We start from the raw sequence: 17,355 nt of genomic DNA on the forward strand, positions 1-17,355 counted from the left end.
TATTCTCGTGGTCATTCACACAGAGTTCTGAACAATTTTTGTTACAAAGTCGTACCACAGACTATCTAAATATTTTACTCTGCTAGATTTTTTCCGCTTACTTTTTGAAATGCCATAAATTACCTTCAGTCTAAATATTGGAACAATTTCTCTAAAATTACTAAGGATTAACAAGACACAGCTGATATTGCCTATTGGAAAGCAGGAAGGACAGAGAAGCATACCGATAACAAAGTTGGCCTTAGAAGACGACTGCCCATACTGTTGCTCAATGTACTTCGGTTTATAAGTCACCATGCCAAATAAGGAATTGAACTGAACGGTGCTTGCACACAAATATAAGAAGTACACTGGATTTCCAAAAAGACTCTTCAGTGATGGCAGAAAATCTATGAGACAAAAATAGCATGGAGTAATTAAAGACAGTGTCACACTTGGCAGAAATACAGCCATGGCATCAGAGCTTAGAGGCTGAGTCTCATTGTCATGGTTCTGAGGAGCATTTATAACACGGTACACACACACACTCTAGATATTAAGCCATTGGCACAAGTCAAGGCTGAGTTCTGGCCAGGCTCAGATCCAGACATAAGCACTCACTTCTACAGGCATAAAATATAGATTATAAATTAGAGTGTCAGACAGGAACAGATTCCTCTGATGTGGGTAAAAAACACAAGGGATAAGAATACTCCCTCACCATTGAGCTGGGAGTCATGGACAGGACATTAAGAACTTGAGTTTTCTGGTCTCCTTCAAACTTGGGTCATGGGTGCAGAGAAGGGAATATGAAAGTTATCTCCAGTTAATTATTGTTAGAAATGAGCTTTGGCATTCTCCCTTCTTCTTTTACGCAGCCAAACAGAAATGTGATGATTTTCTATAAATGTCAATATTGCTGGGCCAGTTGAGGGGGACCAATCTTTCTCATGGCCACCCATTTCCACGTGGAGGGAATTCACTAGAACATGTCTGACCTTTGGCCCTATGCTACACTCCTTTGATTACTAGTGGGACACATGCACTGGAGCACATTTTCAAGTGGGTGGATGCCATCTGTTAAAAGGCCACAAGCCCTGAAGATTCACTCTTTTCAGTCCACCCAGGTGAATGTGAAACAGCCCTCCCAGGGAGGGGCAGTTGCAACGTCTACACTGAGGAGGTGTAAAGGTGGGGACAGCAGCAAAGGAGGTTACTAAGACTCTGGGTCAAGTTCTTCAGTCAGTTTTCCAGTAATAAAGCTGACTTTTTAATAATCTGCTTCCTGTACAGTTTCTCAGTTTTTTCTGAACACATGAAGTGGAGAGAGGGGTATTATTTATAGATCGCCTATAAAGTTTCAACAGGAAAATGGAAACTGTTTCAAAATCAAGGAGAATCTAGCTCACCTCTTGCCATTTCCATGATTTTTGCTTTTTCTCCAAGAGGTGTTTGGTAGTCCGTGTGATCATCCATAATAAACTTAGATTTCTCAGAGGAGGAATTGGAATCCTGTCTGCTCCGGGGTCTTGGTAGACTCTTTGGTAAATACCAGAAAGGCACAGCTGCCAGAAGACTTATGCTTCCTGCTATTAGATAACCAAGCCACCAGGCACCCACCCACTGTGGATCTTTTGGGGTGATGGTTATATGATCTGAAAAAGAGAGAGGGTGGCCAAAGAGCATATACAGCAAAGCTAGTGTGTTGAAAAGTCCTCTTTTTTTAAAAGAAAAATCCAAATGTTACCTCTATCACATCATAAAAATACTTAATAATTCATACATGATAAGCTTTTCTAATCTGAACATTATTGTTATCTTGCTTTTTGAAGGAAAGAGGGTGTTTTCAGAGCATGATTATTTCTCCTTTTGTTTCTTTGATTAAAAGTATAGAGTCTACACACTGGAAGGGGTCTCACACTTCTCTGGGCTTCTGTCTGGACCCATGACAGGAAAAAAGCAACATGTGAGAAAGAATTATGAGGGCTTAAAACCTTCTGCCAGCTACCCCACATGAGTACCACTTTCATATGATTTACACATTGAATGTCTAAGACTTTACTGGAAAAAAAAGTTACGCCCTACGCCCTCTGGCCCAAATCTAGTCTGAGCCACTCAGAATGTTATTTATTAAATGATGATTGAGAATACTTCAGAACTATTCTAGGTCCAAAGCAAGATTTGTATATGTAATTAAAACTTCAATATCTAATCATCATAAAATTTTGTTTTTGATACTATTTCTTATTTGACTAAAAGGTAAGCATTGACAAAGTTTTTTAACCAAATCAAGTTTTTTTTTCTATATAAGAACCTATGAAACATATTATTATACTCTACCTCTACAACATTCTATGAGAATCCTTTGACAACTAGGCTCAATTGGTACTACATTATACTCACTACAGTGTTTTAACTAGTTTACCACTGCATGCACATTGCTTCCCTTTCACAATTTTTCTCTGTACCACTCATCACACCAACACTTTCTTATCTATATCAGTCTCCACGACCAGATTTTAAACTTCATGAAGTAAAGGAACGCAACTATTAGGTTCACTCTGGTTTTTCCATAATATCTTACAGAAAAAGCCGAGTGAACTTTTTGGCCAGGCCAATATCTTGTTCGCTGTGGTAGAACATCACTTGAGATAGAGTAGATGTGAAATAAATTTGGTAGGAATAATGAATAAATGAATAAATAAAAATTTTGGAATGCATATTCCAGTTTATTTGATTAAAAAAGAACTAGCCCGTTTTGCATTCTTTGTTAACACACAATAATCATTTATAATACACACTAATGACAATGCAATTCCAGAATTTATAAAAGTGAAACTTGTTTTCTTGTTTTGTAACTGCTTTCTAGGGTGTCTTTTAAAAAAACAGATGAATTTTATCTATGTCAAGGGACTACATCTTATATAAGGAAAGAAACAAATGAATAACTATGGAAAGATGAGGCCTCCATTTATTCCCTCCACAAGCATTCGCCCAGAAGGAAAGTTAGTCTCACTATAATATGCCTTCTACTAAAAAAGACTCGTACATTAAATAAGGAAATTTTAGTTGCCAGAAGACTTTCAATCTTTGGCCTTTCTGACAAGTCCAGAAATATGTTATCAATTGATGCGACTGCAGTAAATGTTGATTCACCTGAAACCAACAAGAGCCAAAAAGTAGCCACAGTTGTTAGTCTTAACTAAGCTGGAATGCCTTTGAACTGGGAAACCAGAAGTGGAAACTGATACATCCGAATAACAAACCAGGGGTCATCCGGTTCTAATCACCACCTATTTTTCCTAGTCCATACACATAAATCATGTGTGATGATTGCATCAGTAATAAGTTTTCCATGGATTATTTGCACTTTATGAAAGACTACCATCCTGTCATTTTATAAAAAGGCAATTTGATATTTTCTATACTATTCCTATTAAAAAATTACAGTAACTAAATAAAGTAAATGAATAAATAGAAATAAACTCCCTTACCTAGATTTACAAAGCCAATGTCAACATACAGTTTGGCACATAATGAGCCTAACAGGAAGCCAAAGATCGGTCCTATAATTGCAACCGTCTGCACACACCCTGCACCAAAAAAAAAAAAAAAAAAAAGCAATTTCTTTGCTCTTGTAAATTAAGTTTTAAACAAGAAATGTGCATAAGATTCAGTTAGTCACTGAAAATGTTTCCTCAACTCTTCCCTTAAGTGTGCTTGATTTGTCAATTTTTCAACCTCATGAATAGGAAATAAGTCCTCCTCAGTGCTGGAAGAAGAATGAACATTTTTAAGGCATTAATTATCTCTTAGTAAGAAAACACTGAGACTCTGAAGAAGTTAATTTCCCCAAATGGAGCAAATTGTTCTCCCTAGGATTAGATTCCCCCTAGTGATAAAAATCAGAATTATACTATTTTGACAGTCTTTCAGAAACCTTTCATGGTCAGTTAAGCATAAAACTTGTTTTGACATTAAAATGGATTTCTTCCATGTTAATGAAATGTGCTTGCATTCAGTGCTTCTGGGGGACCATCTGCAAGTGCAGTAACTATGCAGCCAGCAAAGAGGTAGACTTGGGAGGGAGGAGAGGTGTCCTCTGGAATGCTCATGACCCACCTGGGCAGCTTTAACAGGCAGGTGGAGCAGATCTCCCAAATGACACCATTTCTAGTGACCAGAAAGATTGCTCTTCCTTGCAAAATATGGCCCATCTGCCTTTCATTTCATCACTGAGCTTACACACATATCCCTGGGAGAATGGTTTAAATTAACTGGAGGAGTAAATAGCAATTACCTGGTCCTTTTCAGAATAGAAGAGAAGGCAAAGCAGAGTGAGCGGGCTCTGAGCTCCTGGACAGGACAGGGACACCCTGATGCCTGTGTGTGTCGCTTGACCACAGTCTTTCCTCTGGTCCCCAGAGTAATTGCCTAGCATGTGCCATGGAGCTTCTGTTCTAATTCTGGGTCCTAATTTATGCTACAGTTTTCCATTAGAACTGGTGCCCTGTTTTTAACTACAGCATGCTTGGATATCATCAGAGACCTCTGGAGTTCTGTGTGAGTAGCCAGGGCAGAACCATACCATGGACCTACTTACAGCCCCTCAATGAATTTAAATCTTGTCCTTCTGTCTCTGAGGGTGAGACTCTCAAAAGGCCAGATCCCCCAAAATCAAGACTAATGTATGAAACAGAACAAATTTAACTTCCGAGACATAAGAGGCACTCAATAAATACTGCTCCCATTCGTTTACCTTTGGAGTATGCTATATTTGGGGTTTTGTGATTTTAGCTGCTGGTTTATCTGCTGGGGCCTATCCAGACGTATGGTTGGCTCAGGCCTTGCTCTTGTCCTTCTTCTGTATCCATGAAGATACTTGCACAAGTCATATATCACAGCAGTTGAGCTCACAGATATTTTCTTTTAATGTGATATTCTTTCCCTAATGCAATAGGTCCTTCTGACTGAAGTTTCTTTGCTATCCAAATCCTCAGTGTGGACTTCAGAAAAATGTGAACTGAATAAAAGAGTTGGATATGAAGTATAAAACCTTCCACACCCTATTTAGTTGAGAATGAAGTTGAGAAAACCAGGTACCCTGTATCCCAAGAAGATGAATGAGGTGGACATTACCAATATAGAAAGCCACATTGTCCTCATTAGCAAAATCATCAAGGTAGGCGATGCCTAGAGGCTGAATGGGAGTTTCTCCAATGCCACGAAGAAGGTTCCCCAGGAAGACGTAAGCCCACATGGAGGAGCTGGCATCAATTTCACATTCTTGAAAGGAAAGCAAACGAGGTTGAAACTCGATCACTATCGAAGTTAAACACTTATTCTGCATGTCAACAAGTTGTCCTAAAGTTGCATGAGAATGCAGAAGTGAAATTTGCCATAAACTTAATTTGATAGGAGTTTGAGCAAGATATTTTAGGCAGTGTAAATCTCCTAGAGAACAAGGAAATCTATTGCTTCTTGTTCCTGTCCCCTTATTTCTTATTTTCTTTCTTCTTATTTCATATTTATAATGAATTCTTTGAATTTCTACACTCCAGTAAAATTCAATATCCTGTCTGGGACAAAATACAAAAATTTGAACAAGGATTTTCTCACCTTAATCTTCAAACTTTTCTATTTTGCAACAGAAATCACTTGTAATTTTATTGCTGAACAAGTTTTATCTGAAATTCAAAATTTTATATGGGTGATACTTCAAATTTGAACAGCATTGCCTACAGTTATAACTGATAGTGAATGGCCAGGTTAAGGGCTCACATTTCAGAAACAAATTCATATAAAAATTTAAAACCTTATATGCCTCACTTGTATAACTATTCCAACAAAAAGAACCTTTTGACCATATTTTTAGAGGGAAATTCAAAGCTAACAATTTAAAAATGCTTTCATAAAAGTCATGTCTTAATATGAACATGTGAAGTAGAATAATTACTTCCATATAATAAATTAAATATACTTTGAAGAGTTTGGTGGCTTTAATAAAAGCAATAATATTAACCATCTATAAAAAATCACCACTTCTGGATTCTCCCTTTCTGCAAGGCACTGGGCTAAGTGGTTTGCAGACATTTTCAAATTGAATTCTCCTAATAACCCTATGAGGCAGGAGATATCTTCTCCTCTAGTAAACTTGAAAGTGACTTTTGAAGGTAAAGTATGGGTTATGAAGAACCGGGGTGAACGCTTTTGTATAGATGAGTCAGACTCTGTGACAGAAAAGATTACTATGTAGTCATGTTGCTTTTAGTTCTGATTCTGCCTCTTCTAGAAATGTAGCCAAGTGACCAGGGATTTTTCACTTATCTTCCTGGATTTCTATTCCACTCCCCAAAATATAATGGGGACTCCTTTTTAAAAATTGATTCCAGGGATTCCCTGGTGGCACAGTGGTTGAGAGTTCGTCTGCCGATGCAGGGGACATGGGTTCGTGCCCAGGTCCGGGAAGATCCCACGTGCCGCGGAGCAGCTGGGCCCATGAGCCATGGCTGCTGGGCCTGCGTGTTCAGAGCCTGTGCTCCGCAGTGGGAGAGGCCACAACAGTGAGAGGCCTGCGTACCGCAAAAAAAAAAAAAAAAAAAAAATTGATTCCAATGTCAGTTCCAGCCCTGACATTTGTGGGGTTCTATGCTTGTTGGTAGAGGAGTCTTGTAGATAAGTGCAGACACCTTAGCTTTGTGCTTTCCAGTACAGCGGCTACAAGCCACATGAGGCTATTGAAATTTAAATTAATAAAAATTACATGAAATTTAAATTCCATTTCTCAGTCACACTGGCTATATTTCAAGTACTCAATAGTCTTGTGCAACTAATAGCTATTGTACTGGGCAGTATAGATACAGAACATTTCCATCATCACAGAAGTTCCTGTGGAGAGCTCTGTTCTAGAGTATTTGGGTGAAATGGGGTTTGTGTGCAAAGTATTTTTGAGAAGAGCCCTCTATTTACCCCACTAACCCCTTTAGGATAAGCCTTGTGTCCGCTATGTCTAATATCCACATAAATCTATGACTTTAAGGGAGCAGGATCTCATCTAAAGGAAAGAAAAGTATTGAGTTGTGAGTCTTATACTCTGGACTTGCCTAATAACTTGTCTCTTTACGTTAAAAAATTTTCATTCCCCACCCTAAACCCTGTGTCTCTCTTTTTAACATTCAAGGCTTAAATATTTCCTAATTAGTTGTATTGTCATTTATACCATGTCTCTCCCCTGACTGTCAAAACCAAGAACAAAATAAAATATCTTCAATGACTGTACATTGTGTACAGGTGAAAGTCCAAATTCTTTAGCTCATCTCCTTGTCTCTTTATATGGACCTGAATTAAACTTACTATCCATTATATTCTTATATAAACAAGCCCTCTGTTCTCATCCATTGATTTTTATATGCCCTCCTGAATTTACCTATTACCTTCTTTCACATTTGCTTTTTCTTCTAGAATGCTTTCTTTTCATATAGCATGACAGGGTAAATTTGTTTACATGTTTATGGTCACCCCGTGTGATTTTCACCCCTCATATTTCAATATTTCTTTTAATCTTTTGACCCTTCCCTTCATTCAAACAGCCAGACTTCTCAGGTTCATTGACCAGGAAAAGGACATCTCAGAAGGAAGCATTAATGAGGATGTTAGGGGAGTGAAAAGGGTTTATGGTGTAGATAAAAGATTTAGATGAGTAGCAGGTATATAAAGAAGGACTTCCACACTGCCTCTGTAGAAATGGATTCCCCAGTCTAGGGTAGGGAGTAAGATGAGGGTGGCGGGGAGGAGGTGTTGAGCATATTTATGCTAAAAGGCTATGGAGAGAGGATTTGAGCACCTGCCAGTGCAGCATCGCAGAGACATAGCAGACACCTGTGGGTAGAGTCATGGACTCCATGAGTGAAGAGAACCTGTGCCACTGTGGCCAGGAAGAACTCAGGGATGTAGCAAGGTCCCGAAGATGAGATGGCTGCACCGTATAGCTAGGCATCCCTGCCCCTACCTCTTCACAAGGTTCCCAATGCCTAGAGTAACACAGAAGAGATGGTTCCCATGCTCCCAAGGGTGGCCCACACATAGCCTTGCTTTGCAGTATGGGTCAGCCACGTGGAACTCTGGATATGCTAATGAAATTCCCCAAATCCTCTCTTGTGTGGAAAGTAGAATTATTTCCATGTTTCCATGATGGTCACTTTTGCATCAGAGAGCCACTGTGCTAAAAAGGACACGAACATGGACATAAGATGACCCCAAGATGACATGTATGAACAAACAGTGTGGCCAGAGGGATTTTAGATATTTAGGCTGACAGAGGACTACTGATAACACCAAGACCTCCCCTCCCACAGTTTTCTCCTTTACTATAATGTAAAGCTCCCTGGAATGTAAGCAAACCCTGGGAACATGGATAGAGATTAGGGACAAATTGACTGAGATTATGTTTTTGCCATTCTGATGAAAAGGGGCTGAACACAGAAATCAAGTTGAGTTTGGGGGAAAAATGTATTTCTTTTATATCTGAGCAATGGGCTGAGGTTTGTACATGCTAAACTAGTTTTACCCTGTTTCACAACTTGCCTTGTTTGGAACCGCTGGAAGCTTTGCTCAGTCACCAGCAATTAATGCCCCATCTTTCCATAATATTTGATTGTCTGCATATTTCCTTAGGGCCTCATCTCTGCTTTATATTCTAGGAATTTTTATGGCACTATAATATCTCAACTTAAGTAGTAAAGCTTTTGACAGCAAAAAATCACATAGATACTTTTTGTTCATATTAAAGCACCTGTAACGTCTTCAAAAAGAGCTTGTTTAGTCAAGTAAAAAATAATCGTCTTACCATTATTTATTTTGGATTGTGATTTTTCCATAACTGAGATTGGTAATGGACTGTTTGACCCCAGGAAACATGGAGAGATGCTGAAAGTGGAATTGGAGAAGAGAGAATACCTTTCATATCTGTACCTGTATAAAAAAAGCATTTTCTTTACTATGAGCTCATTTAACATCATGCTAAAAATATTATATGTGTACTACTTGACTCATTAGGGGACCTGGTTGAGTTTACAGCTGTCGCAGAATCTGAATTGCTAAACCAAACCAGCATTTAGTTCACAGATATTATACCATATCTGAACCAATTACCCAGTGTCATGAGAGAAAATAAAAGAATGATTTAGAGAGGCTCATTTTAATATAAAGTAATGACTGTAATCACCTACTCGATTGGTGAAAAAATATCCAACACTTCATAAAATCATGATTATCTCTTAAAGCAATAATTTAACAATCATGGCCATTGGCACACTGTACTTAGAGTTGTAAATGTAGTAGAACACCTGAACTGTGGTTTCTAGAGAACTGATAATGATACATGGGCTTTTTGAACCATTTTCCCAGATGGTATCCTTTTCCTCTTCAGTTTATTAATCTGACTCTAAGTTATTTCTAACTTCACCCTTTCCTCTGTTTATAAGGTTACTATAGCAGCTGGATTGAAGAGCCAGTGCTGAATGGTAGGGTTGCGATCATTCTATCTCCGGCCCCCCAGTGCCATACTCCCTCTCAAATTATCCTTTAGGAGCCAATTTCTTTGCTCTACATGCACCCTTCAGAGTAGAGGTACCTGATAAAAGGACATCACATCACCTTGATTCTCATTTTGTTCAGGCACTATGTGACTAAAGGCTAATAATCATAGTGATGTTTGAAATATCAATAGTAAAAACCTATTCAGCATGATAGGGGCAAGATGTATTGAGTTATTAATGTATTCAGATCAATAAATCAGTTACCTTATTATCAGTCTTACATAACCTACACCTCAATGGATCTATGAACCCCACTGGAAAAGTAAGAACATTTTTGTATGTATGTGAGTATTTAAGGGAAGAGGTTCATGGTTTTTGTCACTTTTATCAAAATGGGTTCTTGACCAAAATTGGTTAAGAACCGCTTAATGAGGATAACTGTTTTTTAATTTCTAGCTACAGAGGAGAGCATTTAGTATTAAAATCATGGTAAATGTAATTTTCTTTCTTTAATATAATTCCAGAGATACCAGAGACTATTATAATGCATAAAGACTCTTTAAGATGACTGTCAATAGCAATTATGTAGTATTTTGAAAATTTTTAATTACTTGAGCTTTCAGTTTATTCTATCAAAAGGCAACTGCTGCACGCATAATTATTTCGATTTTGAATAAATAGAATTTTATGTAAGTGCTGCCTTTGTCACTAATTACTATATATGACACTGAGAAAAATCAATTAACCTTTCCAAATTTCGTTTTCCTTAGTTGTAAAATGGGGACTATAGATATGGTCTGTGCCTATTTAGGTTCTATTGGGTGAGACAAACAATTGAACAGGGGACCAATGGTATAAATGATTTTAAATCAGGGATATTCATTCTGACCTGGCTTCCAACTCCGACTGACACAATATGCGTGAAGTTCTACAGTAGCCTCCTAAATAGTCTCTCTGCTTTCACATTTGCCCCTCCTGAGTTATTTTCCCAATCTGTAGTCACTGTGTCCCCTTAAAAATATGTCAGGGGGCTTCCCTGGTGGTGCAGTGGTTGAGAGTCTGCCTGCCGATGCAGGGGACATGGGTTCGTGCCCCGGTCCGGGAGGATCCCACATGCTGTGGACCGGCTAGGCCCGTGAGCCATGGCCACTGAGCCTGCGCGTCCGGAGCCTGTGCTCCGCAACGGGAGAGGCCACATCAGTGAGAGGCCCGCGTACCGCAAAAAAATAAAAGTCAGATTGTGCTATTCTACTCAAAACTCTCCTCTGTCTTCACATCCCATTCTGAGGAGGTAAAGTCTTTGCAATGATCTGTGTCCTTACTACCCGAGGTGTGGTCTGCAGACCAGCAGCATCAGCTGAATCTCAACCCTAACCCCAGAGCTACTGAATCAGAATCTACATTTTACCAAGAGCGTCCGGTGATTCCATTGTCCATCAGAGTTTGAGAAACAACCTTGATGTCTCCTCTGTACCCCCTCACACTTTCCCCTTGCTCATCCCTGCAGTAGACCACATGCCTGACTCCCTCCTCCTGCAGGAATATCCCATTCACTGTTCATTTAGCCTGGAATCTTCTTCCCCAGATGTCTGTATGGCTCTCTCCTCATCTCTTTCAGCCCTTCACAAAGGTCACCATCTCGCTGAGCCATCCCCTGAAAACCCTACTTTAAACTGCAGCGCTCTGCACACTCTTATGTGTCTCCCTGGGTTATTTTTTTCTGTAGCACTTAACATTTCTGGTATATCACATTATTTCTCTGATTATTTATTATCTATCTCTTCCTAGTAAGATCCGTGAGAGCAGAGATTTTTGTCACTATTCTATCCCCGTTACCTAGAACAATGATCAATACATATTTATTAAATTCATGAGTTAGATGCGTAAAATAGATAGCTAGTGGGAAGCAGCCGCATAGCACAGGGAGATCAGCTCAGTGCTTTGTGACCACCTAGAGGGGTGGGATAGGGAGGGTGGGAGGGAGATGCAAGAGGGAGGAGATATGGGGATATATGTATATGTATAGCTGATTCACTTTATTATAAAGCAGAAACTAACACACCATTGTAAAGCAATTATACTCCAATAAAGATGTAAAAAAAAATTCATGAGTTAGATGAACTAACACACATAAGGCTGAACACAGTCTGTTGGGGGTAGTCCCTCAGTAATTGATATCTATAATTAATAGTATGTTTAGTTGCACATTGAGGGTATGTCTGCTAGGCAGACAGAGTACACTCCTCGTTGAGAGAACAAAAATTACATTTTGGACAAGTACCCAATTAGTGACTAATGCTGTGAAAGGTTGGAAAGAAGTTATTGTAGTAATCCTCAGTAGACAGCAAACTTCATGAAGGAAAGAACTGTGTTTGGGGGTTTTTTGGTTTTATTTCATTTTGTTTTTTCCCCATTACCTGGCACAGTACCAGGCAAATAGCAGACATAAATAATAAATGAACAAATATATCTTTCAACATATACAAGGTGGTTGATAAGAATCTGTGTTTTTTTGGCACCCTTTGTCAACACTAGCCTGTCTGGCTTCTCTTAGCTGTACTTCTCCTTCTGGTTTTCTTGTATTAGTACGTTATATTTGTCATCAACTTGAAGTAACACTATTATTAATCTCAATGCAACACCTTTGAGACAAATCATTGCTGTCTCTGGTTAAAACCAGCTGGCTTAATTATCTGAGGAGGGTTGAAAACAATACACAATAAGACTGACACAGCTCCTAGTTATGTCAGGAAACTTGGTAAGCATTTTACCTGTGCCATTCCATTTAATATTTGCAACAACATTACGAGCTAAGTATTATTTTTATTACCTGTAATACCTATTTTAAGGTATTATAAACTGAGGCCTAGGAAGGTTAGATGACATGCCCAAGGTCATGTAGAAGAGCTACTGATACACTGCAGAATGAATTACGTCAAGCGTCAAGGATTTATCTAGCCTCTGAAGCTACTTTCAAATTTTAATATTTTTAGTAGTGGAACTCTTTTTCCCCACTCTGAGCGAACTGTTGCATGGAATTTCAATGACTAGAACAGATAACACAGCTATGGATCAATCAGGAGTTAGGTGGATTGGAGACCCTTTTCCTCAGCCTTCTCCTTTGTCTCCTTCTTACCCACTGGCCACATATAACACCTTTGCATAACCTCAGTGATCTAAGGAAACTTCTGCCCTGTGGAAAGGAGGCCAGATAGGTGTCCAAAGAGAAGGCAGAAGTCTTGAAGCCACAGATCCCTCTTCATGTAAAGACAAAGGGGCCAGAGAAACCACCCAAATAGGTAGGAAAGATCCCACACAGAGGATTCTGTGAACTATCTTTACAGATTGGACACAGAAGTCAAGATCAAATTATATTTATATAAGTGACCTGGGAATCCAAGAAAAAGTTTGGACCAGATCATTTCTAAGTCTCTCCAGATCTCAAATGTCATGGTATGATGGTCTAGAGTGGACAGTCATCAAAGAATTACTTGATATATAATTTCCTAAAACATTCTCTTGCTTTAAAACCTCTTGGTAGTCACTTGGCTCAGTAGACAATGGGCAACCACAGAGGAGAAGCAACATGTATATGTGTGAAGAAGTCCTAATGCTGGTTTTAAGAATCCAATTCTATAATTAGAAGACACCTAACCCCGAGAAGGTCACCAGACTCTCCAGGTCATGGTCCTTAGCTCTAAAATTAAAAAAAAGATAAAATATGCTCTCCTGCCTCGCAGGTTGTTGTAAAGGTGAAATGATATGACAAAATCTTTGGAAATACTGAAGTTGTATGCAAGAACTAACAAATTACTAACAAAAGTATCAACAGTAAACTTCAGGGTTAAAGAATACAAGCACCCCCACTTCCACTGAGAAAGTTCTATGAGATAATATTTGAACATCGTATAGTTATTTCAGTTGGTCATGTATCCCTAAGTCAATGATCTGCCAGTCAATTGTACCATGAACCAGCATACTGTCTGTAGCATTCATTTATTACCCCTTTGACACTCATTTGACATTTACCACATAATTTATTACTTTCTCTTTACTTATATATTTTGCCTCCACACCTAAGTTAAAGCATTTGAAGGAAGGCATAATAGTGAAAATTTCCCTTTAAATTTTGTTGACATAAATACATGGTAGTATATTGAAAAAAATTTTTTACAAATGATTAAATCATAAGTGAAATTGTTAGCCTTTTGAAATTTTGCCCAAAGTGGATGTAATAAAAATAAGATATAAATTATCATAGTTTAAGACAGGAGTTATTTTCTTAAATTTAAATAATTAATTGTAATCATCATGCAGTTGTTTGTTAAGGCAAGAAAAAGATGTTTGCTTTAGACTTACTGCTCCATGAAGAACTGAGGCATTGCAATGAGCAATGTTCCAATGCCCATGATTAGGCACCCTGCTCCAATTATTTTTGGCCTGTGAAGTTTGGCTCCAAAGTAGCTAACAAATGTTATAACTAAGAGATTTCCTTTGGGGAAAAGAATAAAATGTTCATAAGTTAGACAACTTAGAAAAAGACATCAGCATAACTAAATGACTATAACTAAATGCATGAATGTGTATAGCAGGTTTGGCAATGTTTTGTTTTGACTAAACCATCTCCCACCATCTTCCCCATCATTTGTCTTTCTTTCCTTTAATCTGAGATGACTGTTGAACTTTCTTCAGATTCATTATTTCAATCATCTCCTCCTTTTATCAAAATATTGATATTTTTATAAACAACCCCTCTACCTTGTTTTCATCCACCTTAATTATTTGTCCATTTAAAGTGTTTTATCAGTAAATCAAATTGTAGAAGGCTTCCTTTAGTTGTTCTCTTAAATTTTCCTTGGTGATTTTGAAGTAAACTGTATTACTCTTTCTTCATTTGTTCACATTTTCTATTAAAACTTCTATTGGTTTCCCATTTACTCTTGAAACATACATCATATAGTATTACTTTAGCTGATATTCCCAAAAGAAAAAACAAACACAACTGTACCTCACTTTAAATGAAATCAAATTAAGAAATGCATATTTATATACTTTTTATAAAAATATAAGATTCAAAATACAAATAAAAATTACTCCACATAACTTCAGAAATACATCAATTATATAAACTCAATGTATGCTCATGATACAAATTTTATAAAACAGAAAGTCTCCATAAATTATACCCATCTTTTTTTTTTAAAAAATAAAGAATACATTTTTTTGAAGGTGGGACTTAAGCCTTTCTAAAATATCTCTAGTGAAGGATGTGATAAATTACTTTTAGTTGATGATGGTGTTAACTGATTAAACATCCTTTAAGGAAGATTTTCTAATGCCTTGCTGTGCACAAAAATTACTGGAAAGGAGTGGTGGGGGAAATAGAAACGTTAAAAATGCAGAATCTTGACAGCTCTCAACAGTTTCTGATTTCATGGATGGGGGAGGGGGATGCAGGCCAAGAAATCTGCATTTTTAATACTAGTTCAAATGTGTTGACAAAGATGGTTCCTGGAACATGCTTTGATAAACATTGCTTAGGGTCTTAGATTTCAAGGGGCTTTAAAGTTTTAGCTATTTGCATTTGGAATATTTAGTTTTTAAGGACTGTGGTGTTAGATAAAGTAAAACTTAGCAATTCTCCAGCAATTGATTGTGATGGCTGTTGGGTGGCCTTGCTTTGACGTTCTCAATGTTTTCAATTTTCCAGAAAGAGTAGTTTCCTTACATCTGTAAGCAATCATCTAATGTACTACTGTTTATTTAATTGCCAGCTTTAGTCAAGTGCAAAAAGAGCAGCAATTTTTATAGTCTTGAGGGCAATAACAATAGAGAAAAAAGCTTGCTCTAGGCTACAGTGGCTCCAGGCTTTATGGCTCCAGGAAGAATTAAGCTCTTTTGAATTTTCATATCAAAAGGACTTGAGTATGAAATTTCTCATTTGATATTTAAGTACTTAGTAGAAGAAATTTTTTACCATATTGATAATTATGTCTATTGTTTTGCTAACGTGTCACAGTAAATAAACCACACTAAAGTGAAAGTTGACTTTCAGTTTATAGGTAATGTGTCCCCACCACCACCACCATTATCTCCCTCCCCAACTCCCATACAACCAACATGTCACAATAAAGGACTCATGTTTACAGGCTGTTTCTGTGTTACATTAGTGGGTGTGCCAAACCGTACATAATACCATTTGAGCTTCTGTGATGTCTATAGAAGTTTTTGTTTCCTTTATTTAGTATCTTTTCTGAGTTCTCAGAAGATATACTTGGAAAAAAAAAGTGATGTATAATCTTTAAAAAATCAAGTTGGATATCAATATTCTTTCACATCTACTATCACTAACTTCTGAAAAAGACAACAGGTCCAGAGAGGTTTACAAATTCATTTTATCAAATTTTCAAGTACTAGATTTTCTCTCTTCCTCTTTTTCTCTCTCCACACCCACACACAGTACTTCAGATAACAGAAAAGAAAGCTACCCAACTCATGCTATAAGACCAATATACCCTTGCAATTCAAACTAGAGAGGGACAATAAAAGAAGAGACCAAATGCAGTTTATTCTAGGAGTGCAACGGTACCACCAAATAAGAAACAAATCTATTAATTAAAGCTCTATATTAAATAATGGAAGAGGAAAAATTCCATTGTTATCTTGAGAGATATAAAACATTTTATATAATTAACCATTCATAATAAGAAAAAATCTGAGCAAATTAACTTTTAAACTGTATCTATCCAAACTGCATAGCACAGGTATTGTTTAATGGTGAAATTTTTAAAGTATTTTCATTAAGATACAAGAGAAGGATGCCCACTGTCACTACTTCTATTGGACATAGTACTGAGCTAATGCAATAAGGCAAGAACAAGAAATAACAAATCTAATAATTAGAAAGGATGATATACAGTTGTCTTCTGTTTCAGACAACATGATTGTTCAGGAAACTATAGCATCTATAGACAATCGATTAAAATTAACATAAATTAAGCAAGACTGCTGTATATGTATAACATTAGATATTAATACTCTTCCAGTATTCCAGAAATCACTAAATAAGAAATGTAACAAAAATTCTTTTCACAATAGCAATGAAAACTTTAAGTATGTAGGAATAAATCTAACAAAAGATAAGTAGTATATTTATAGATTATAAATATAATACTGAAAGCTATATAAAAAAGGAATAACTAAATTGAGATATATACCATGTTCTTGGATGGAAAGACATAACATAAAATTTCAGTTATCTGATTTGATATATAAATTCTATGCAATTTCAGTCAAACCCAAATTGGATGTTTCAGAAAACTATTCCAAGTAGAGCCAAGAAAAAATTTGATGGAAAGGTTGGAAATTTTCCTACCTAGTAACAGAGCTAATTATAAAACTATTAATCAAGAAGACAGTCTTGTATTGAGTCAGGGATCAACAGACTTATGGAAAGATTTACACCTAAGTGATAAGTTAATATATGATAAAGAGGGTATTGAAAATAACTGGGTTAAGTATATATTGAATTAGTGCTGATTGGACAATTCATTATAATAATATAAAGAGATTGCTACCTGACTTTGTATTTTAAAAAATTGTATTTTAAGGATATGCCTTTTCTGGTCCAGGATGTAAGAAGCTAGAAGTATCCACTTCATCCTAAAACCAAGTAAAAAGTTGAAAAATCAACAACTCTTCTTAGATCAGTCAGAAAGATGGGGTCATAGGGCAAACCACTGTCCCCCAAATCGGAGAGACCAGTAGGCAAATGCAGAGAATTGTGGCCAGCTGGAACAAAAATTCACAACAATAAAGCTCTTTGGGAACAAGTGTTATG

The 17,355-nt window shown here is 37.2% G+C and overlaps 1 protein-coding gene across 2 annotated transcripts in view; it reads right to left on the reverse strand.

The window, feature by feature from the left end:
* The window catches only part of SLCO1C1 (solute carrier organic anion transporter family member 1C1), a gene marked incomplete at its 5' end in the record, with an annotated part of 44,682 nt that overhangs the window by 18,762 nt on the left and 8,565 nt on the right, over positions 1-17,355 (reverse strand). Inside the window, 6 exons of one of the 2 annotated variants that reach the window (XM_082635864.1) lie at positions 225-389; positions 1,389-1,634; positions 3,474-3,572; positions 5,119-5,265; positions 8,825-8,949; positions 13,875-14,007. In XM_082635864.1, the coding sequence (XP_082491990.1) occupies positions 225-389; positions 1,389-1,634; positions 3,474-3,572; positions 5,119-5,265; positions 8,825-8,949; positions 13,875-14,007 (915 nt within the window). The remainder of the gene's footprint in view (positions 1-224; positions 390-1,388; positions 1,635-3,473; positions 3,573-5,118; positions 5,266-8,824; positions 8,950-13,874; positions 14,008-17,355) is intronic. The other variant, XM_082635865.1, reaches the window with a different exon arrangement.

The sequence above is a fragment of the Mesoplodon mirus genome (assembly GCF_964341445.2).
Source record: "Mesoplodon mirus genome assembly, chromosome: 11".
Taxonomy (NCBI): domain Eukaryota; kingdom Metazoa; phylum Chordata; class Mammalia; order Artiodactyla; family Ziphiidae; genus Mesoplodon; species Mesoplodon mirus.